This window comes from Odocoileus virginianus, chromosome 2 (genome assembly GCF_023699985.2).
Source record: "Odocoileus virginianus isolate 20LAN1187 ecotype Illinois chromosome 2, Ovbor_1.2, whole genome shotgun sequence".
NCBI classification, from domain to species: domain Eukaryota; kingdom Metazoa; phylum Chordata; class Mammalia; order Artiodactyla; family Cervidae; genus Odocoileus; species Odocoileus virginianus.
Window position 1 is genome coordinate 91,691,859 of NC_069675.1, and position 23,059 is coordinate 91,714,917.

At 41.1% G+C, this 23,059-nt stretch overlaps 1 protein-coding gene across 8 annotated transcripts in view; it reads right to left on the bottom strand.

Moving 5' to 3' along the window:
- The window catches only part of MAPKAP1 (MAPK associated protein 1), a 228,139-nt gene that overhangs the window by 93,440 nt on the left and 111,640 nt on the right, over nt 1-23,059 (bottom strand). For all 8 annotated transcript variants that reach the window (XM_020874418.2, XM_070452979.1, XM_020874411.2 and 5 more), the window contains one exon: nt 12,094-12,270. In XM_020874418.2, coding sequence (XP_020730077.1) covers nt 12,094-12,270 — 177 coding nt within the window. The remainder of the gene's footprint in view (nt 1-12,093; nt 12,271-23,059) is intronic.

Genomic DNA, 23,059 nt, shown 5'->3' on the forward strand with positions numbered 1-23,059 from the left:
TAGTAAGTGATACTTTGGCAACAGTTCTGAAATGTAAAGTGCCTGGTGCATTTATAAACTTGCGGGTATTTGCTCTGGCGCCAGGCCAGTGTGTGTTTGGAACAAACGCCAATCGTCCGCGTTCAGACCTGCCTTCCCTTGCTTTCTCCTCAGAAGTCAGTATGTGCTCCATCTGTGACAATATGTCGGGCGATGGATGAGAAGGACCTAAAAGGGAACACCAGTTCTCGGGTACTTGCAAACTAGTCTTGGGCTGCATCTTGCGAACTTCCAGCTGCTCCAGGTTTCACCTCAACTCTTGTAGATTTCAGTTGGCTTGTAAATTGCTCACGGTTCTCGCCTAATCTGCTGCTGGCTGATAGCATTATTTCACAACCGTACGTTTATCTTTTCAGCAAAGGCGGACTAAAAGCTCGAAAGGAGGCCTTGTGTTGGGACTAACTTCCATAAATTAAAAGTGTCCTTTTAAAAAGATTTTTGAACGGAGGAAAATCCCTCGTCTGTACTTTTCTGTCATTTTACCAAAACGTACCTGGGTGACAAGGTTAAAGCATGCAGAGGAAATCCCTGACGCTTATCATCCACCGGCATTACTGATAAATTGTGTGGTGGAGGAATAAAGGATTACCTTCTGTATTTTTTCATTACACTTTTCTTTTGTTACAGAATACATAAATCCATTGTGGCACAATGTAATATGTATCACCATGCTACACCTGCGGACGCTTCCGAGCGGCTGCCATGTCTGTGCAGTCAGGAATGATAAGTGAACCACCCGTGAATGTTAACGATAGTGATCATTCTGAGGTAACTCGGCTCTCCATCTTCCTTTACAGCCTCCGTGCTGAAGCCAGGGTAGCAGGGTTCATGAGAGGAAAATGAAAACAACAGGGAAGGGAAGGGGCATGCTCGGTGCGCGGAATGTGCCTTCTCAAGTGTGCGGGCTCTCGCTTGGGGGCTCCGTGGCAGTGAGAACAAGCACCTTTTAAAGGAGAAAGAGGTTGTGGCCCCCGCGTCCTGCACGCTCAGCCAGACCTAATGAAACTTTCCTTGGGTCAGCCTCGCACTCCACTCGCTCCTCTCCTGCCAGACGGAATGCCAACCTTGGATCCTGTCCCAAGTCTACGAGACTTAAAATGTTTCTAAGACGCCAAGGGGACCGGATCGAGATGCTTCTCAGAATCCACAGAGGTGCAACTGTTATGTGATGCTCCCATTTAATAAATGGATATGGAGGCTTGCTACCACAATTTTCAGCTTGACTTCCAAACAGTCTGGGTTTTATGCCTCATTTCTTCATATCCAGGGTTTTTTATGGGCTTTCTAAAATGTCTATTGAAATACATCCTTTAAAGCTGCCTTTATTTAATGTTGGGCACTGGGTCTGAGACGGAGGAGAGGATGATCTCAGGGGGAAACGTGTGCAGCAGGCAGGAAGGTGCCAGCCCTGTCTCCCTTCCTCGCGGCACTGCGTTCTAGTCCCAGGGTTGTGACCCATGCTGGGGATGACTCAGCCATGGACAGACAAGCGGGTGGACGGGCATATGGATGGGTTACAAACCCACTCTCAGCTCAGAAGCTGCCCCTCCCTCGTGGACAGATGGCTTCTCTTCTGCCCGTGCCGGGCATTCTGGGGCGGGCACTGGAGAGAAGCAGCTGCCCTTCCATGGCCCCCTGGGCTGCTGGTGCTGGGTTCAGCACGAGGCGCCACCTCAGGGAGCTGACTGCTGCCAGGAATGCTCCAGTCAGTTCCAACTTAGGCCCTGTCAAGTCTCGTAACCGCTGAAAAAACATATGGGCATTTAAAAAAAAAAGATTACTCACTTGAGGAATTCAGCTCTGTCCCAGTGCAAAACCACTTGGTTACCAGAGGGAAGTTTTTATACCTGCATTAACCTGACACAAGCATTTCTGCACTGGACATTGACCGAGAGGTGGTGGGGGATAGAGAAGAGACAGGGGCACAGGTCTTTATCCGAGAAGCTCAGATTCTGCTTATAGGGGCAGAGCTGCAATCAGAACCCAAGTTGGAAGGCAACATATTGGAGAGGAAAACACATGGGCTGGGAGTTCAGTACCCTTTGGTTCAAATCCTGGCTCCATCGCTAACTGAAATTTCATCTTAACACGTGGGAACCTCAGCTGTGACCAGGAAATGAGGCCATATGCCTACAGAACTGTCAGAAGGATAAAGCAGACAACAAATGCAGAGCACCTGGAACTAAGGCTGGCAAACAGCAGTTTACAGTGTTCTTTCTCACGTGTTCCCCTCGTCCCAAGTCTTCACCCCAAGAGAAGAGGCCCCAATCAGCCCGTCTCCCCTAAACTCCCAGCAGACAATGCTTATTTGGGGAGATGGATCTCAACCCTCATAACAGATAACACAGGTTCATTACAACGCACAATCTGCTGGGCATGGTGGCAGCACTGGGATCTCATCAGTACAGCACTTCCGGCCCAGGCATCGAAATCCCCTGAAGCTCAAAGAAGGGCACCCCGGGCTCCGGTTTCAAGGTATTCCTTTTTGAGAGAGTAAACTGGAGAAGTAGGAGTGTTCTACCTCAGCTTAACTCCACTTTGGATGGGGTTGGTGGAAGTCAAAAATCATGGTGACAAGGTGGAGAAATCCAGTGAGATTTATTAAGAGCATCTGGATCTGCAGACCCAGATAAGAGGTTATCAGTCAACAAATACAACAATAATAGTAGCCTCTACTACTTACTGAGCAAGTAGTCCATGTCAGGTGCTGTGGTAGGCCTTTCAGATCTGTATTAACTTATTCTACCCTAAAATAAACACTATTGTTATATCCATTTTGCCAAAACTGAGGCTGGAGACATTAGGGAACATACCTGAGGTCAGTCAACTATTCAACACACTATTTTGGATTCAGAGATCAACAATATGGTCCCTAACCCAAGTATTAATAACACAGTCCAGCAGGAGAGAAAGACAAAGAAGTAAAGAAAGAATTACAGTTCTGCATGATCAGCACAGAGATGAAGGCAAGCTCAGAATGCTGCCAGAACACAGAGGCATTTAACCCAGCACACAGGGGTGGGGGTGCGTCAGAGAAGCTTCTTAGTGGAGATGTCACAAAACATAGCTGTTGTTCATCTCTACATCACACTGAAACAATGGTGGCGATACCAGAAGGCAGTTCTAGGATAGAGCCTGCTTTGGAGCCTGAGCTCTGCCTTCCCTGGGTAAATGATATAATCTCCCTAACTTCTAGTTTTCTCATCTACAAAAAGAGGATAATTCTCAGACTATAACATTGTTTTCAGGGCTAAATACTGGGCTGGCCAAACATTCATTCAGCTTTTTTTGTAACAGCTTACTTGTAAATACTTCTAAAATAGTTAACATAATACTTGTCATAAAAAATACTTAATAAGCAATAGACAGTACAACTATTGGGCTTCCCAATAGCTAGTGGTAAAGAACCCGCCTGCCAACTCAGGAGATGTAAGAGACCTGGGTTCGATCCCTGGGACAGGAAGATCCCCTGGAGAAGGAAATGGCAACCGGCTCCAGTACTCTTGCCTAGAAAATCCCATGGACAGAGGAGCCTAGAAGGCTACAGTCCATGGGGTTGCAAAGAGTTGGACGTGACTGAAGTGACTTAGGACACAAAATACCACTATCGGCTTTTCTTCATACAAGGAAGTGATATATATAATGATGAAAAGTGACAACAGTTGACGTTTATTGAGTATAGATTTTGTTCACTTAATCCTCCCAGGAGAGGTGGGTGCTATCATCAGTCCCATTTAATAATGGAGGAAACTGAGGTCCGGCAAGACTGAGACATGTGCCTGGAGTTGTGCAGCTAACAAGTGGAGGAACCAGAACTTGAACCCAGGTTTGCCAGACCCCGAAGCCTGTGTTTTAAACCTCCCTATAGCCAAGGGAGTTTGAGGAACTCAGGACAAAAAGAGACTTACAGGGAACATATCTTCCAGATTGGAACCACTGACCAGTCTATGGTGAAGGTCAACTTCCACTGTAACAAATTCAGTTTGACTGTAAATGTCCCAACTCTCAGACTCAGCATGTGACCTACAAGACCCTTTTCTGAAAGCCCCGGGAGAAGGTCCTGGTTTCCTGAGCCACAGCCTCAGTTTGTGGAAGTGGGATAAGGCTGACAGGAGCAGTGCCCCCTCCTCTAGGCCTGACCAGTTCATAATCCTGATGAAGACGCAACCCTTTGGTTCCCAGCCTGCTTTGGTCCCAATTCCATGCATGTTCATTCTCGAGCGCTTCAAGGTAGAAAATGAAAATATATGAGCAGGAGAAAGCCCTGTAATAACTGCAGCATGCCCGCTTTAAAGCAAGTCCTCTGGGTATATTACTTTATCCATAAAGAGAGTTTACGCTAGTGTGAATGCCACATTTTGGTTCCCCTTGCACTGACAAAAATCTTTTTTTTAAAGATCAAAGTGTATGGTGTGCGTATGTGATGTTTGACATTGGACAAAGTACTCTTTTTCAAAACAGACATTTTCCAAAAACATAACTCACTAGACTAATGGGCAGTGAGAAGCCAAAATGACTGCCCCTCCGCCTTCTCCTTGTGTGTCTTTGCCAGAGTCCTTGGGACTTGCCAAATCCGGTCATGCCTGCTTAGCTTGCTCGACTGATTGTGCCAGAAAAGAAAATAAGACACAGATGTATTTGAGCTCTTTGAGATGCCAGTAAGAGAGACAGCTAATGGCTTCATTTCGACCCTCCCCTTCCAGCTGGGCACAGGTGGGGGATAATGAGGTCCCTCTCCCTAATCAAACTCAATTATTTACTACTCTATATAACCGCAAAGACATTCACATTCAGTTCAGAATATAAAACACACCGTGGGCTATTTCCAACCACTGCCACTGGGTATTTATAACAAACTCAAGTGGCTAACAGTTTGCCTTGGCAGGAGTTTAAGTGTGTAAAGTTTTGCAAACTGTTTCTGTTCAGATATGTCCTGCTGAAATGGGGTCCCAGGCGGGGGTCCACAACTGTCAGGTCAGTGAACTGCATAACATCTGAGAATGTATCCACCATGCAGTGCAGACAGGATCTGGAAATGAAACGCTTCGTTCTACCGCAACCTTCGGAGAAAGCATCATGGTTTTTTCAACAGCAAGACTGACACTGTATTAATAAACATTACAAGTCACTAGCCTGACATGTACATAGCAGCAGCTGACAGACTCCAACATAAGCTGAGGGGAGAACAGAGGAAATCAAAATGAGACATAGTAGCTAAACATGGCCAAAGCGGGTGGATCATGAAACAAATCACATTAATGTCAGAAACATGAGTCCCAAACTTTTAAGATTCATAGCAACTGAAGCAACAATCTGGTATAATTTTTGGATACCAGATTAACTTGATGGTTATCTAAAATATGGGCTCTTATTGTAGGAACAAAGCTATCCTGGCACCATTTCAACAGACAGACATTCCAGGGAGCAAAACATACATATTTAGCTTGTCTGACCTTTAAATTCTTAGAAGTATGTAATTAATGCTTTCCATCTTTATTACTTGTTCCAATATTTCTGTCACTTTAAACAGACACAAAGAAAAATCTTTTCTTTTCTCTAGACAGGAGCTGTTGCCAAAAAGGAAATCAAGTCAGATTTACAAATACAAAATTAAACAGGCTACATATGTTACGTTTCCATACATGAGGACAATCTGGACAATGAAAATATTTGCTAATACAACAGAATGAAAAGAAACAACACACAGTTGGTCCTCTACAACTCAAGCAAACAATAAATAACTAGGATAATTTACAGACATATTGTCAGGCCTGATTACAAAGAACACAGGCATCTTTTTTTTAAATTCCCTGCCCTATTTTAGCCCTGCCCCTTACCAAACTGTCTGACCTTGGGTAACTACTTGTCTCTGAGCCTCAGCTTATAAAGGTGAGCTGCTTATAAGGAATAAATGAGATAACAAGCTATGAGGGGCACCAAACTGAGTGTACAAAAATGCTCATCCCCCCCATCCCCATTACCTCCTCTCCAGACTATCAAGGCAATATCACATAAGAGCAGGTGAGTTTTCAAACTAATGATATCTTTTCATAAAGGTCTGGTCCCTTGGGGTATACTGTAAAGAAAGTATACTAAAACCACAGAGACCCCTTTTGAAAGCCCTCACTGTTCTTTAGAAAGAACAATGAATCTAGGGCATACCTCCTGAAAAAGCAGCTAACATTTTTCTCCTGATGCAGACAAGAGAAGCCACAGCCATCTCTGGGAGCCCTCTAGGCCACATCGCCCAAGGCAGCCCAGCTTCTGGTACAAGGCCCTCCAACGCTGAGCCAGTAGTCCATTTCCCAAACAGCAAAATCCTAACTGAATTCTATATGCTCTGCAGCTTTTGGTTAAAACAGCCCTTTTTCCATATCCACCTGACATATTAAACACTGCAAGTAAAACACATATGAAAGTGAAAGTGTTAGTCACTCAGTCATATCCTACTCTTTGCAACCCCATGGACTGTATCCCACCTGGCTCCCCTGTCCATGGAATTCTCCAGGCAAGAATACTGGAGTGGGTTGCCATTCTCTTCTCCAAGGGATCTTCCCGGCTCAGGGATCAAACCCAGGTCTCCTGCATTATAGGCAGATTCTTTACCAACTGAGCTATCAGAGAAGCCCAAGTAAAACACATATATAGGCAGGGCAATTTAATTAACTGACTTTTGATTTAGGAGGATTCTGCTTTATTGCTTTTTCTTTCCTTAAAGCTCTTCTTCCCCACCTCAGAGTAGGATGCCAGTGTGAAATAATAATGTCAACAAAGGTAATGCAATGACACCACACATATTGCTTTTGCCATGGCCATTTTTTAAACTCAATTCAGTGTCACAAATTCTGATGGAATTAGCCTATGCTGGGGGCTAACTGTGCTTCCCTGGTGGCTCAGGTGGTAAAGAATCTGCCTGAAATGCAGGAGATCCGGGTTTGATCCCTGGGTCAGGAAGATCCCCAGGAGAAGGGAATGGCAACCAACTCCAGTGTTCTTGCCTGGAGAATCCCATGAACAGAGTAGCCTGGTGGGCTACAGTCCATGGGGTCACAAAAAGTCGGACACAACTGAGCAACTGACACTTTGACTTCTGGAGGATGGGAAGAGATGGACAACGCGAGTTCCTCTCCTGTCCACCCCTCATCTGGCCTGTCCAACAGCATGGCAGACCTTGGCCTGGTCAGTGCTGGTAAGGAGCACTTCTCCGGATGGTGAAAATCAGCTGAGATCGAGCCCTTAACTAGTATTAGGCGTCCCTTCACCCAGCTCTCTGTCCCCTACTTCTCCCTTCCCGAACTCCTGACGGTCAACTTCACTGCTGAGGCTCAGAGAAGTGAGCTGTCAGCAAGTTAGCGACTCCTGTTTATATATATATTGACTCTGTCCAAAATCAATCAAGAACAATGGATACCGTAGAAATCCTCTTGCTGATCTGGTAAAGGAGGCAGTGTTCACTAACAGGCTCCTAATTTGCACTTCGTTAAGAGTAATCCATTCTCCTTCCCCTAATACAACTCTATTTCCAGGGGCTTCCTGGGGCCCAAGGGTCTAGGAGGAAAAGACCAGTGTAGCCTCAATTCAGTAAGAACACCCACCTCCACACTCTTTTTCACAGAACACTTTTCCAATTAGGGATTCATTTAAGTTAACTAGCTCCTCTTTTTAAATGTAAATCATTATATAATATAATAAGTCATTATCCTTGCATGATGGAACAAGGAGAAATTTGAAATTTTCTTTTTTAAGAAGAAACATATTTTCTAATTTTTCTGTACTGGACATGAATTGTGTAATAAAAAATAACCCAAAGAAAAGTTACACCCCATACCCACCTTAGGGTATATTATTCAGACTGACAAACCTCTGATAAAAACAACAAATCGCAACCATGTACTATTTCCTACATACCAAGGCCTGAGCTAGTTTTCTGACAGCAGTATTTCCTACCTGAGGTTCAAGGGCCCCCAAGGTCAACAGATGCATTCACAGGCTCTCTTGAGTTTCAGAATTTAAAAATTGTGCTTTTAGCTCAATGAAAATCATGTACGTATGATTTTCATTGAAAAGCAAAAAGTTATACAGATGGATGTTTATAGTGACTTAAACAGCAGAGAGATAAAGATACAGGCTACTCCCAGTTTTCCAGGCTTCCCAGTCTCCATCCAGCTGGGGGAGCCTTGAGTCATTGCTTGGAAGAGAAACACCTGGAAGAGACCCTTAACCTTCATTAGACAGAGGTGAACCAGAAATAAGGGAATGTTCCTGAGCCAGGGATCGAACCCATGTCTCTTACATCACCTCCACTGGCAGGTGGGTTCTTTACCATTAGTACCACCCGGGAAGCCAAAACATACCAAGCCAGAGTCAACCAATCAAGCCCACATCCACTCATTTATGTATTTGTCTATGGTTACTTTCACACTACTACAGCAGAACTGAGTTACAGAGACTATATGGCCTGCAAGCCTAAAATATTTACCATCTCATCCTGTAGTTTGCCAACATGTGGGGTAAGCTGGTAAGATTTGGGAGACTGTATGTTCCAGCAGCTAGTTATTTAACATCAATAATAGAGGCAGAAAGGCTAAATGGCAGTGCAAGCTGCATGCAGAAACTGTTAGAATACAGAAAGTGATGGGAGAAGTGTACACGGCTCTTTATGGACCAGACTTGCTGATCTCTGAAGAATTCATGTTGTGTGTGTACAAGTCTCTCTGTGCACAGGATCAGGCAGGCAGAGAGCCCATCTACAGAAACACTAATTAACAACAGCAGAAAGTAAGATGATGCATCACCCTGGTTCATCCAGGATGGAGTGTGGAGCTCTTGGGCTTAGGACTTCAAATTTTAAAACAGGGAAAGTCAGTTCTTTGGTGGTTAGGATTCTAGGCTTTCACTACCATGGCCCAGGTTCAATCCCTGGTTGGGGAACTGAGGTCTCACAAGATACATGGCATGGCCAAAATAAATAAATAAATAAATAAAATAAAAGAGGGGAGTCCTGAGCAGGATTGGCATAAGCTGGGTATCTTAGCAGAAATGTTCTTTATTTCTCCATTAAAAAGCATTTAAAATTGGGGAGGTGTGCACTGTAATTCAACTGACCCATTAAAATAATGGACTAATATCTAAAAATACATTCATTGCTTAAAAGGACAAATAATAATATGATAATCTGATGTTTCTTATGAAAATCAAAAATTCAGGTTGACAAGTAAAACATTTAATACCCGTTAAACCCAACATCAGTGATTTAATTTCAACAAAACATCATCTGTTGCATTAATGTTGTTAATTTGTATTTTATTAATGCTATAGTTTTATTTGCATTTAATTTATAATTTTGTTTCAGTTGCAAAAAGATATGGAATTTGTAGCTAGCATTTTACATCTGTATGTGTTTAAGTAACATTATAATAAAACAACTTTGGGCAAACACTGAAGTTTTAGGAGAATTAATTTTCCTTTTTAAAGTGCTTGTTTTAGAAAGGACTTTCAGATCAAAAGACTACTATGATCATATGTTAGTATTTATGTAGCAAAAATTGTGCGCTAATGAGAATAATGCTTCTAGTGACTTATTAATAAACAACAGAATTCCAAGCAGAAGCTACTGCTACTGAAATTCAACTACATATATCTTAAAAAAAAAAAAAAGTCCTAATGACATCTTAGGGCTTCCCAGGGGGCGCTAGTGGTAAAGAAGCCTCTTGCCAATGCAGGAGATGCAAGAGATGTGGGTTTCATTCCTGGGTCGGCAAGAGCCCCTAGAGCAGGAAATGGCAACCCGCTCCAGTGTTCTTGCCTGGAAAATTCCATGGACGGAGGAGCCTGGTGGGCTGCAAAGAGTTGGACGAGACTGAGCATGCACACATCACATTTTGTGATGGTAAGACTGAAAAGATGGTTTTACAAACTTTATTGGTAGCACTATAATGGATACATCTTCAGAAGGCTATGTATGTCAATACAAAGTGAGAATCTGAAGATGTTTTTTACCCTGACCAATAATCCTACTCAGAGGGAACTTTCCTAAGGAAGTTATTCAACAGAAACAAAAGGGATTTAGATAAGGACTATCTTTAAAGAGTCACTTATTAAAACCAAATCAGGGAAACAATCTAAACACCCTGTGACAGGCATCTATTTCATCTCATACATTTTTCTGTTGTACTGCTCATCACATTTGAATGGTCTGTTTGACAACTGTCACCCCATTAGACAGAAAGCTCCATGAGAATAAGGGGCTGTCTCTTTGATTTTTTTCCCCTGAAAAATCAAAGTACTACTTTATTAAATGAGTTATTTTATACAATATGAACATCAGTATAATTACTATTGTGAAAAAAATTTTTTATAACAAGGATGGACTGATTTTCAGATTTCCAAACCACAGTCAACTGTACATTTACACAGAATTGCCTTTGCATGAAGCCCAAAAAGGAACAGCATAAAAATAAGTGTTTCTGTAGCCCCTTAATTTTTGCTGATCAACAGTTTGTTAGAAAAGCAGCTGCAGGTTTTTATCAAAGGTCTGAGACATTACATAATAAATGTAGATTGCAGGAATTAAGAACAGATATCAAAATATTTGGAATATAATATTAAGTAAAAATAACACAATATGTATGCTAGAACTGAAAGTGTAATATATATACACATGGAAATGATTATACAAAAATGAAAATAATTATACTGGAATGGAGGAATCATTGGATAACTTTTAAACTACTTTAAATATTCTTTAAAGTTGTTGTTTTAGTCCCTCCAAAATGTTAAAAGAAGGAAACATCTTTGCTGCTATGTACACTAAAAATGACTTAATGGTAGGGATGAAATGACCATGAAGAGCTACCCCCGACTCACTCCCAGGCACTCAGGTTTCTTTCTTTGCTCAAGGGTAGAAACATCCAAAATACTCGTATATCCTAGGTAGCATAATCCTATTTTTAGTAAAAAATCTGAAACAAAGGCAATATGCTTTTAAAAGACAGGGGAAAGCCCTCTAGAGGGATCCCTCTTCTCGACAGTGCATTTGCTGGTTACGAACAGCAGGGGGTGCCAAAGGGACCGCTACTGTCCCGAGGAGATGGCCAGGAGGGGCAATGTCACGGCCTCCGTTAGAAAAGCTTAAACTGAGAAGACACTGCAGGCTTTCCCCTAACAGCCAGGACGTATGTATAAGACTCAGGTGCTCTATAGACATGAGTGGACAAAAGTCACATTTTTATTTTAACTAACTTCTGACATTTAGCATTTCCTGGAATTATGAAGGTGGTCAGCAAATCACGGTTCTGTGAGCAGCACTGGTGAGTCCGTCATGCACAGAAACCACAGACAGCATCATTACAGCTGTGGCAGCTGTCTCAGGTGCCATTTAACTTATTACTACCGTGAAACAGGAGACCTCAGGAGTTACTGTTAGACCTGCCTCTGGGTCTTGTCATTTAATGTATTGATAAAGCCAGTACATATATCACAAATTTGTTTAATAATTTGATAACTATTTAAATATAATTGGATTTTCTTGTACTCTGAATATTATTCTCTGCATTTACAAACACTTTTCTGAGAAGGGCTTCTGTAGGCTTTAGCAGACTACCAAAGGCACAGACAAGGTTAAGAACCTCTGCTCAGTCTAAAGGAAGGTAACTAAGAAGAAAATCAAATTTGACTTGAATAAAATTGGAGAGAAAAAGAAGTATTTTAAGTCACAAAAGAGAAGTGATTGCAACACACATTTTCAGTTTGGATTCCTTGATGAGAAAGAGGAAAATGTCAAATTTTTCCTTCATAAGGTCCAAAGTGCCCCAATATTTCCAGAGGCTTGGTACATAGACACAACTTTTGAGACAGACTTAATACAATTTACCCCAGGTGCAGTGGCCTGGAATAAGATGCAAATGTTGTCCCCATCTCTCTGGAAGTCATCATTTCATGTTCACTCTCCAGATAGAAAATATCATTCATCTGATAAGAAAACCAAAATCAAATCCAAAACCCTAAAAGGCAGAGAGGTAAGATTGTGAGATAAGTAACAGTGTCAATACTCACATTCGAACAAAGAGCGACTCTTTGGATGTCAGACCGGGAGATGAATACTTTTCAACCAGGGCCAAAGTACTGAAGCCAAACTTATGAATGGGCTCGTTGGAATCCAGTGGGGGAAAGTCTGTGTCAACCTCCCCATCATCCTCGGCAATATGCAGGCAGTAGGCACTGACATTGTCACTGTAGGGAAATAAAAAAGGTAAGTGAGCACCAACGTACAGGAGGGATGCAGAGACCAGAGGTGTGGTGGACGGCAAGCCAACCCGGACACCGCTGCTCCTACCCTGAAGCCTGGAATCAGTGAGATCTCCCAAACCCTGCTTCCTCTGATAAAGAGAAAACACATACACAGCAGTGCGAAGGGGGAGAGACACAGTGTGAAATGAGGATGTTAACACTGTCCTATTCTTCCAGTGACTATTTACGGAGCATCTGTTATATGTAAGACATGCGACTTAACGCCTTAGATCAAAGACGAGATTTGAGTATAGACCCTCTAAAGAAGTTTAGTGAATAGCAGCAGGGGAAAGGAAGTACTACATTAGCTATAAGTGTAAATAAAATAAGTATCACAAAAGAGAGACAAAACTATAAAGGAGGAAAAATTATTTGAAGGGAGTCACAGACCTCTGATTTATGCTCAGGATTAAGAAAATATCTGTGCTCTAGCTCAGAAGAAGTGCTCAGGGTAACCAAGACAGTCTTTACTGTTCTCCTTTTTCCGAAGAATATCGGGCTCTCTTGATAGATCTGATTTTAAATACCAAGGAACTTAACACAGTAAAAGCAAATGACCCAATTTATCCTGATGTAGATAACTAAGCTTCTCAACTATCAACACGTTTGGACTTGTCTCACTTCCCTAGAACGTCCAGTCAGTACTCCCAGACTCCAGCTCTACCCAGTTTAGAATTGACACTCCTTCTCCTTTGAGGAAAATAAAAAGACAATTTGCTGCAAAGCAGTGGAAAACTGCACCAACATAAAGAAAATTTAACACTGAAATAACTAAAATGCTTGAAGATACCCTGCACCAAAGTTCAATCATGAAACTGTAGATCTGCTAACACTGAGAGTTTGAACCTAATAGTTCACAAGGAGGTAGGAGTCTAAATTCTATGGCTTAAATTTGGAGTTTAAATGATATGATTGATGCTTAAATTAATTAATTGCAAAGTGTATGCTAATTGTTTAATTGGTTGCTTGATCTATATAGATCATTTTTTGAATTAAATGAGTTGATTTACAAAGTTTATTGATTGGATGTGACAATGAATTATTTCACTGACTACCTGATTTGCAATTTTCCCAATTAATGCACAAATCTTTAGCTGCAACTCTGCTTATTGAGAGAGAGCGTACTTCAGGTAATCTATACTCAGTCTGTCATGACTAAGAGATATTTATTATATAAAACAGGTAATAAGGACAGATTAAAATTAATGGGAACTGTAAATTTACTAAATGGATGGATAACAAGAAAGTAATCTGGCTATGTTTGTCACTATAAATTTCATGTGTTTGCAATGCTGTTAAAATTTTTTTTAATTCATCTCTGAATGGTATGGGAAACTTACCAATCTTTGCAAAAGGTTACCAACTTCAACACAAAACACTTGGAGAAGCGAAAGAAAGCCCTTCAGATGAGGAAAATATCATAGGATAATAGCTAAGGGCTTTGTGTCCAAAGAGACTTGAATTCAAACTGAAGCCGCATTGCTCATGGGCTATGTGAGTTCAGAGAATAAGCTTCATCTCCTTCACATCCCACTTCTACAAAAATGGTACAATTACCCAGAGGTGGCTGTGAAGTTTTGATGAGATGATATATGTAGTGCCTAGCATATAACAGAGATAGAAAAATAAATGGTAGTAATGATAATAAAGTCAGATGGAAAATAACTTCAACAGTTAGGTCAACCCTTGAAGACAAATCGTGGATGCGCACTAGAGCAACAAAGCAACAGTGAAACTGGGAGACATGTTCTATGTACCAACTGGAGTGAATGTGTCGCTGCGCTCCAGCCTTGGGGACTGAGCCTCTGGGAGTTTATGAACAGGGAGGACACTGATGAAGCAAGCGATGGACGGCACAGGTTATTTACTGCTGTGCAAATCATCCTGAGGAATGTCTGTGAGTCCCTAGCACCACAGAGGTTTCAAGGGCAAATAATAAGTCTATTGATCAAAGCGGAAAGCCAAACATTGGTATCAGAAGAATTCTGCTTTGATTGTCATGGGACGCCCCCAAATCCCCTCCCAAACAAACTCGGCAAATGTCACAGGCTAAGCTCTGAAAGCCAAAAGACTCACTGCGCCAAGTGCTCTTCTCTCCCAGTTCTTGAATATAAAGTGTGACACCACGTGTTCATTCAAAAAGCAACTGAAATGCCTAGGCTATGCTATAGTCTGTCCTGAGCACTGGGAACACAGCAAGGAAAAGAATGAATAGTTCACCCAATTATACAAATTAATGAAGTCTTCTCTGGGTCATCAGCAAAGTTTAGTAGTAAACAGGGCTCCCCTACCAAACCCTTAATTCAACATATAAGGGGGGAAATGACTAAAATTCCATATGCTAGGCATGGATACTGGTTTCTCTGTGCCTGTATACAGGAACCATGAATAAAAGAAGCTACCGTGGTATACTCTGACTTCTAAAACTGCTTCAGGACTCCAAATTAGTACCGGTGCAACAGCCACTGGTATCACTGGCTACATTCACTGGGTACTAATGTGCCAGACACTGTGCAAAGTGGTTTAGATACACGAGCTCATTCCATCTTCCCACCAACTGTGTGAGTTATTATTTCTATTTTACAAATTACAAAACTGACGCTCAGTGAGGTTAAGTGGTTTGTTCAAGATTAAACAACAGGTAAGTGACAGAGCTGAGATTCAAACTCAGGCAGTCAAGAGCCCCCACTCTTGACTCCCATCTACCCCTCTGCCAACGCCATGGTGTGTCAAGATTTCCCAAGGTCCTTGTTCCTACAATCTTACAGAAATGCTACATACGCTAAAAAGGAAAAGAAAACCATGACACATATTTAAAAAACATTAGAAGCTTAGAGAGATTTATTTCAACCTCCTCACTTTTACAAATAGGAAATAGATGCCTATTTCAAAGAAGAATAAGGTGCCATGATCACCTAATTAAATGGTGGCAAAATCAGTTTCCAGAGAACTCAGGTCTCCTTACTTCTCTTTCATTACACTTTGATCACTTCAGAATTTAGTGGCATTTTGAAGTGGGGAGAGAAAAAGAGAGGCAGCTTTAGGTTCTTGACTCAGAAACACGCCAACTATAGATATCTAGAGCTTCCAAGACGGTGAAAATGGGGCACCTCTTCATGACAGTTTGGTGGAAGGAAGAGAGGTTTTCCAGTCAGATCCGCTTTAAACGCTAACACAAACAAGAACGAGCTATGTGGCCAAATCTGTCTGAGTTCCATTTTCTTACTCGTAACAGGCTTTCTTTGATTTCTTTAGGAAAATCATTTGGAAATCAAGGTATTCTCCCCGGCATTCTTATAGAACTTGGCTGTTACTTCTGCATGTAACTTACCATACTGCTCTTTTTCTTATTTATGCATCTATGTTCTCCTAAAGAGCAAGGATTCTATTGTCTCTGCATTCTCACTTAAGAGTAAAATGGCTGGCATTTAGACGGTACTTAACAAATATTGGTTAAATGAAAGAATATATGCATGTGTAGACCGAATCACTCAACCCATGAAAAAAACATACTGGGTATTATTAATGATGTGTGTGTTAATGAGAAGAGAAGGAGTAATAAGCCTTTCTTTTTCTTGCTTGTCACACTGATATCTGTTAGCCAAATGGGGTTTTCAAGGCAATGCACATGTGTAGAGATTGCAATTTAAGACAAGGAAGAAGGCCTAGGAGAAAGAGAAAACCAAAGAGGCATTCTTACAGTTCATTAAGATGTGAGTACTGGCATCTCAGTTTTTTATGGAGAAAAAAAACAATAAGAAATTATTACAACTATATACAAACGTTCAATTACATACATATAAAAAGACTAGAAGAAAAGGGACCAAAATGTTTATAAAGATTATGTTAACATTCAAGCAATGAGCACTTTTTTCTTTCTAACTTTCTATACTTTCCAGATGTCCCACAATATATATATATATAACTTTCATTTTCCTTTCTTGATAAAATCCATGGAATTCTCCAGGCCAGAATACTGGAGTGGGTAGCCCTTCCCTTTTCCAGGGGATGTTCCCAACACAGGAATCGAACCGAGGTCTCCTGTGTCGCAGGCAGATTCTTTACCAGCTGAGCCACAAGGGAAGCCCTTCTTTATAAAATACTTAATTAAATTTTTGATAAGGGTAACACATTCTTACTGTGGACAATTTAGAAATATGGAACAGGACAAAGAAGGCTGGGCAATCCTCTCACTCCACTACAAAGAGAAAATCATTCATCCTAGAGACTCTGAGCATAGCCAGCCTGGTTCACGCATGTGGTCATTTACTCTACCAGGTTTTGGAATTAAGGAGGAAATAACCACAATGACTGCAACAGGGTCTGATAAAGATTAAACAACATAATTAATTGCACAGTGCCTGGCATGGAGAAAGAGTCTCATTTTGCCAAAATTTCTTCTACCACTTTTAAGTTTCTGATTACACAGAAGTTGAATTAACTATCAAGAGTCCTCTGTGTGTCACTACCAGAGGGAGAAGAATGATCAAAACACTCACAAATAAGTACAAGACAACTGGATCTACAAGAAGAGGCTTAATTTTAAGAGCTGGGTTGGCATGGTTAGTGCAGGTCCTTTGAGGTACCATTGAGTTTGAAAGAGGAATGAAAGTTTAAATAATGAATGGATGTAAAATGGAGCCTGCTGTCAAAGAGAGATCCTTTGGAGAGAAATATTTACCTCCAAAGCTTTAATGAGTACAATTAACTGAATTTCGCTTATTCATATCTCATCAAATAAAGCTAAATTTTTCTGTACAAAATTTTATCTCACTGAACTGTTGACCGACATTCACTTTATGTTCAAATGGCAGTATGGTTTTTATGAAGAGACAGAAGCCATAAGCCCATAAATAGACGGCATTTAGTTCATAAATGAAAATTCAGGAGCATTCCAGGGAGTACCACAGATTTCTACCAAATGTAGAAATTCATCTCTTATCTTCAGAAAATGCAAAACACACTAAAGTATGATCATGAGATAGACTAATGTTTGCTCTTTTCAAATGAAAGATGAAATAATGCATGATTCTGAAATGTCTAGAATGCTCAATACATGAGCTTTGCTGTTCAGTTTGGTGAGAATATTAAGAGTATGTCAGGCATTAGCAAGAGAGAAAAAGATTACGATGGTTGCAGCTCAGAAGTTCAGCTCTTTGAAGTCAGAAGTTCAGCTCTTTGAAGTCAGAGTTAAAGATTTTTAAGACTCTCAAGATTTCCTTTTCTCCAAAACACATCCCCCATAAATAGAAAGTAAAACTCATAAATAACATCACAAGACTTGTCAAGCCACAGCAACCTCAGACAGGAATAGTTAAATCTAAATTCCCTGGTAAAGTTTTAGTGAGAAAATGCCCACTAATTTTTAAGCAGAAGCAAGACCTTCATATAGTTCTGTCTAGGCTCCTTCTGGGTCACTTTCTATTGCTGTCTTCAAGTCCCCTGACCACTACACACTTCCGCCTGCCACAGCATTGCTGCCAAACCGTTCCATCTGCCAAATGCCTTGGGCCTCACTTTCTGAGGAAGCTCCCCCACTCCCCCCACACCCCTGGCTCCCAGGTGATGCTCTCACAGTGGCATTCCTTCCCTGCAGAGCACTTAACTCAGCTTCTAAGCAAACATAATTTGGTTTAATTATTTGAATTATGTGCCCATTTCCTTCACTAGCTTGTGGAATTCATGGAAGAGAAACCATATCTTGTTCCACTCACCACTGTACACCCAGCAAAATGCCTGGTATATAGCAAACACTCAATAAATATTTACTGAATGCATGAATGAATACAAATGATAAGTGAAATGAGCCAGTTACAAAGTGCTATTACACTTGATAATTTCTTCTTCCCCACCAAACTGTAAATTTTTTGAGTGCAGCAACTGCATTTCTCTTGTTCTCCATTTTATCCTTGATACCCAGGGTCTGAAACTCCATAAATATTTCCTGAATGAAGAAATGATGAGGGACTTAAGTCTTTGAGATTAAGCAGGGTATCAAGAGAACAGTGAGAAAGATGTTTCTAAGGAAATGGTAGAAGCAGAAGCTGTATGTCAAGAAGCTGCCAGTTAAAGAATGTGACGTGTTAGAATGTATGGGAGCATAGCTGGGGGTCAAAATAGGAAGGGCACGTCAGGCTGTTATTTAGGTAAAGGGTTCTCTGTGATGACTCTAAGGAGTATAAATTAGAAGCAGCAATCAAGAAATGGGAGAAGAGTACACCATGGTGGGGATGCAGACAGAAAAAAAAAAAGAAAGGGGGGAGGGACAGGGAGTATAAAGAACTCAAACTGCAAAGCTGTCAGAAAACATACAATAAAGTCAAATGTTCCTAGATACTTTGATAAGCCCATGAGGGCATCAGTGTATCACAGCATGGTACAATTATGTGAGCTATCAGAAAAGGACTAAATTATGCTATTACTGCTGAATTAACACTAGTATTGGTTGCAGTACTAGCTGCTGGAGTTACAGTATTTAGCAACAACAGAAACAAACATGTATGGAGCAGTTGCCACATATTTTCTCATTTTAATTTTATAACTACCCTGATAGGAAGTTCCTATCCTCATCTTACACATAGGAAAACTGGAATACAGGCTGAAGTAATTTATCCGAGATCACCCTGATGGTCAGCGCCAGAATGCAAACCCAGACAATGGCTTTGAATCCCATACTCCTGACCACTATGTTATTTACTGATTAAGAAGGCAGATGAAAATGTTACCACAGGTTAGAGAGCTTCCATGAAAAATTACAAAAATAAAGCAACCTCAATACTGAATGAGATAAACCTCAGCTATCTACAAGGTCCACCAAGTTTCCAAAGGACTCTAGGTAGCTGGGTTTACATGAGAATAAACTGAATCCACAGTGAAATCCGTTGTGTGGCTGTATCATGTGCTGGTATACGCTACAGCTGCACTGTCCAAACCCGTGGTTACTGAGCCCGTATAACATGTGTGTGCCTACTCAGTTGTGTCAAACTCTGTGCGACCCCACAGACTGTAGCCTGCCAGGCTCCTCTGTCCACGGAATTTTCCAGGCAAGAATACTAGAGCGGGCTGCCATTTCCTCCTCCAGGGTAATCTTCCTGACCCACGGATCAAACCCACCTCTCTTGAGCTTTTTGCATTGGCAGTCGGATTCTTTACCTCTGAGTCACCGGGGAAGCCTCTTGGAATGTGGCTAGTCTGAACTGAGATGTGCTGTAAATAGCATATAAACACTAGATATTGAAAACGTGACCCCCAAAATAACAAAAACATCTCATTAATAATTTTATATCAATTACATATTGAAATGATAATTTTTTCTATAATGGCTTAAACTATTTATGAAAATTAATTTCACTTCTTGGAAATGTTTTAAATATGTGATTACTAGAAAATTAAAATTGTAAATGTGGCTTACATTTGGAGCTTGTATTATAAATTTTTTTTCAGCTTTATTAAAATATAATTGACGTGTAACATTGTGTAAGTTTAAGGTGTTGCTTTGACAGGCTCACATATTACCAAATGATTACTACCAAGTAGCATTAGCTAGTACCTCCATCATGGGCAGAACATTTGGGACTCTTAAAGACTTCTCAGAAAGAATGACTCCAGAAAGAATGAAGAATGAAGTAACTCCAGAAAGAATGAAGAGACGGATTGACAGTGAAAACAACATCCAGTTGTGACTGGCGACGGAAATAAAGTCTGATGCTGTAAAGAACAATATTGCACAGGAACCTAAATGTTAGGTCCATGAATCAAGGTAAATTGGAAGTGGTCAAACAGGAGATGACAAGAGTGAACATAGACATTTTAGGAATCTAAAATGGACCAGAATGGACGAATTTAACTCAGATGACCATTATATCTACTACCGTGGGCAAGAATCCCTTAGAAGAAATGGAGTAGCCCTCATAGTCAACAAAAGAGTCTGGAATGCAGTACTTGGGTGCAATATCAAAAATGACAGAATGATCTCTATTTGTTTATAAGGCAAACCATTCAATATCACAGTCAAGTCTATGCCCCAACCACTAATGCCAAAGAAGCTGAAGTTGAATGGTTCTATGATGACCTACAAGACCTTCTAGAACTAACACCAAAAAAGATGTCCTTTTCATCATAGGGGACTGGAATGCAAAAGTAGGAAGTCAAGAGATACCTGGAGTAACAGGCAAATTTGGTGTTAGAGTACAAATGAAGCAGGGCAAAGGCTCAGAGAGTTTTGCTGAAAGAACCTGCTGGTCATAGCAAACGCCCTCTTCCAACAACAAAAGAGATGACTCTACACAAGGACATCACCAGATGGTCAATTCCGAAATCAAGACTGATCATATTCCTTGCAGTCAAAGATGGAGAAGCTCTATACAGTCAGCAGAAACAATATCGGGAGCAGATTGTAGCTCAGATCATGAACTCCTTATTGCCAAATTCAGACTTCAAGAAAGAAAGGAAAACCACTAGACCATCCAGGTATGACCTAAGTCAAATTCCTTAACGATTATACAGTAGAAGTAACAAACAGATTCAAGGGATTAGATCTGATAGAGAGGATGCCTGAAAAACTTTGGACAGAGGTTCGTGACATTGTACAGGAGGCAGGGATCAAGACCATTCCCATGATAAAGAAATGCAGAAAGGCAAAATACTTGTCTGAGGAGGCCTTACAAATAGCTGAGAAAAGAAGAGAAGCAAAAGGCAAAGGAGAAAAGGAAAGATATATCCATCTGAATGCAGAGTTCCAAAGCATAGCAAGAAGAGATAAGAAAGACTTCCTCAGTGATCAATGCAAAGAAATCGAGGAAAACAATAGAATGGGCAAGACCAGAGATCTCAAGAAAATTAGAGCTACCAAGGGAACATTTCATGCAAAGATGGACATGATAAAGGACAGAAACGATATGGACCTAACAGAAGCAGAAGATCTTAAGAAGAGGTGGCAAGAATACACAGAAGAACTATATAAAAATGATCTTAATGACCCAGATAACCATGATGGTGTGATCACTCACCTAGAGCCAGACATCCTAAAATACGAAGTAAACTGTGCCTTAGGAAGCATCACTACGAAAGCTAGTGGAGGTGATGGAATTCTAGTTGAGCTATTTCAAATCCTAAAAGATGATGCTGTTAAAATGCTGCACTCAATATGCCAGCAAATTTGGAAAGCTCAGCAGGGGTCACGGGACTGGAAAAGGTCAGTGTTCATTCCAATCCCAAAGAAAGGCAATGCCAAAGAATGCTCAAACTACCACACAATTAAATTCATCTCACATGCTAGCAAAGTAATGCTCAAAATTCTCCAAGCCAGGCTTCAACAGTATGTAAACCGAGAGCTTCCAGATGTTCAAGCTGGATTTAGAAAAGGCAGAGGAACCAGAGATCAAATTGCCAACATCTGTTGGATCACTGAAAAAGCAAGAGAATTCTAGAAAAACATGTACTTCTGTTTTACTGACTACGCCAAAGCCTTTGACTGTGTGGATCACAACAAACTGGAAAATTCTTCAAGAGATGGGAATATCAGACCACCTGACCTGCCTCCTGAGAAATCTGTATGCAGGAAAAGAAGCAACAGTTAGAACCGGACATGGAACAATGGACTGGTTCCAAATTGGGAAAGGAGTATGGCAAGGCTTTATATCGTCACCCTGCTTATTTAAGTTACATGCAGAGTACATCATGTGAAATGCCAGGCTGGAGGAAGGACAAGCTGGAATCAAGACTGCCAAGAGAAGTATCAATAACCTCAGATATGCAGATGACACCACCCTTATGGGAGAAAGCAAAGAGGAACTAAAGAGCCTCTTGATGAAAGTGAAAGAGGAGAGGGAAAAAGCTGGCTTAAAACTCAACAATCAAAAAACAAAGATCATGGCATCAGGTCCCATCGCTTCAAGGCAAATAGATGGGGAAACAATGGCAAAAGTGACAGACTTTATTTTCTTGGGCTCCAAAATCACTGCAGATGGTGACTGCAGCCCTGAAATTAAAAGACACTTGCTGCTTGGAAGAAAAGCCAAGGCAACATATTAAAAAGCAGAGATATTACTTTGCTGACAAATGTCCGTCTAGTCAAAGCTAGGTTTTTTCCAGTGGTCATGTACGGATGTGGAATTGGACCATAAACAAAACTGAGCACCAAAGAACTGATGCTTTTGAACTGTGGTGTTGGAGAAGACTCTTGAGAATCCCTTGGACTGCAAGAAGATCAAACCTGTCAATCCTAAAGGAAATCGGTCTTGAATATTCATTGGAAGGACTGATGCTGAAGCTGAAACTCCAATACTTTGGCCACCTGATGTGAAGAACTGATTAACTGGAAAAGACCCTGATGCTGGGAAAGACTCAATGCAGGAGAAGGGGACGACAGAGGATGATATGGCTGGATGGAATCACTGACTCAATGGACATGAGTTTGAGAAAGCTCCAGGAGTTGGTGATAGACAGGGAAGCCTGGAGGTACTGCAGTCCATGGGGTCACAAAGAGTCAGACAGGACTGAGAGGCTGAACTGAACTGACACTTCTGAACTTCACTGTACTTTGATCCCAAGAACTTCCAACTGAAAGTTTATAACCTTTGACCAACATCTTCCCATTTCCCTCATTCCCTAGCCCCTGGAAACTACCATTCTAATCTGTTTCTATGAATTCACTTTTCTAGATTCCACCTATAAGTGATATCACAGTATTTGTCTTTCTCCATCTGACTTATCTCATTTAGTATCATGTCCT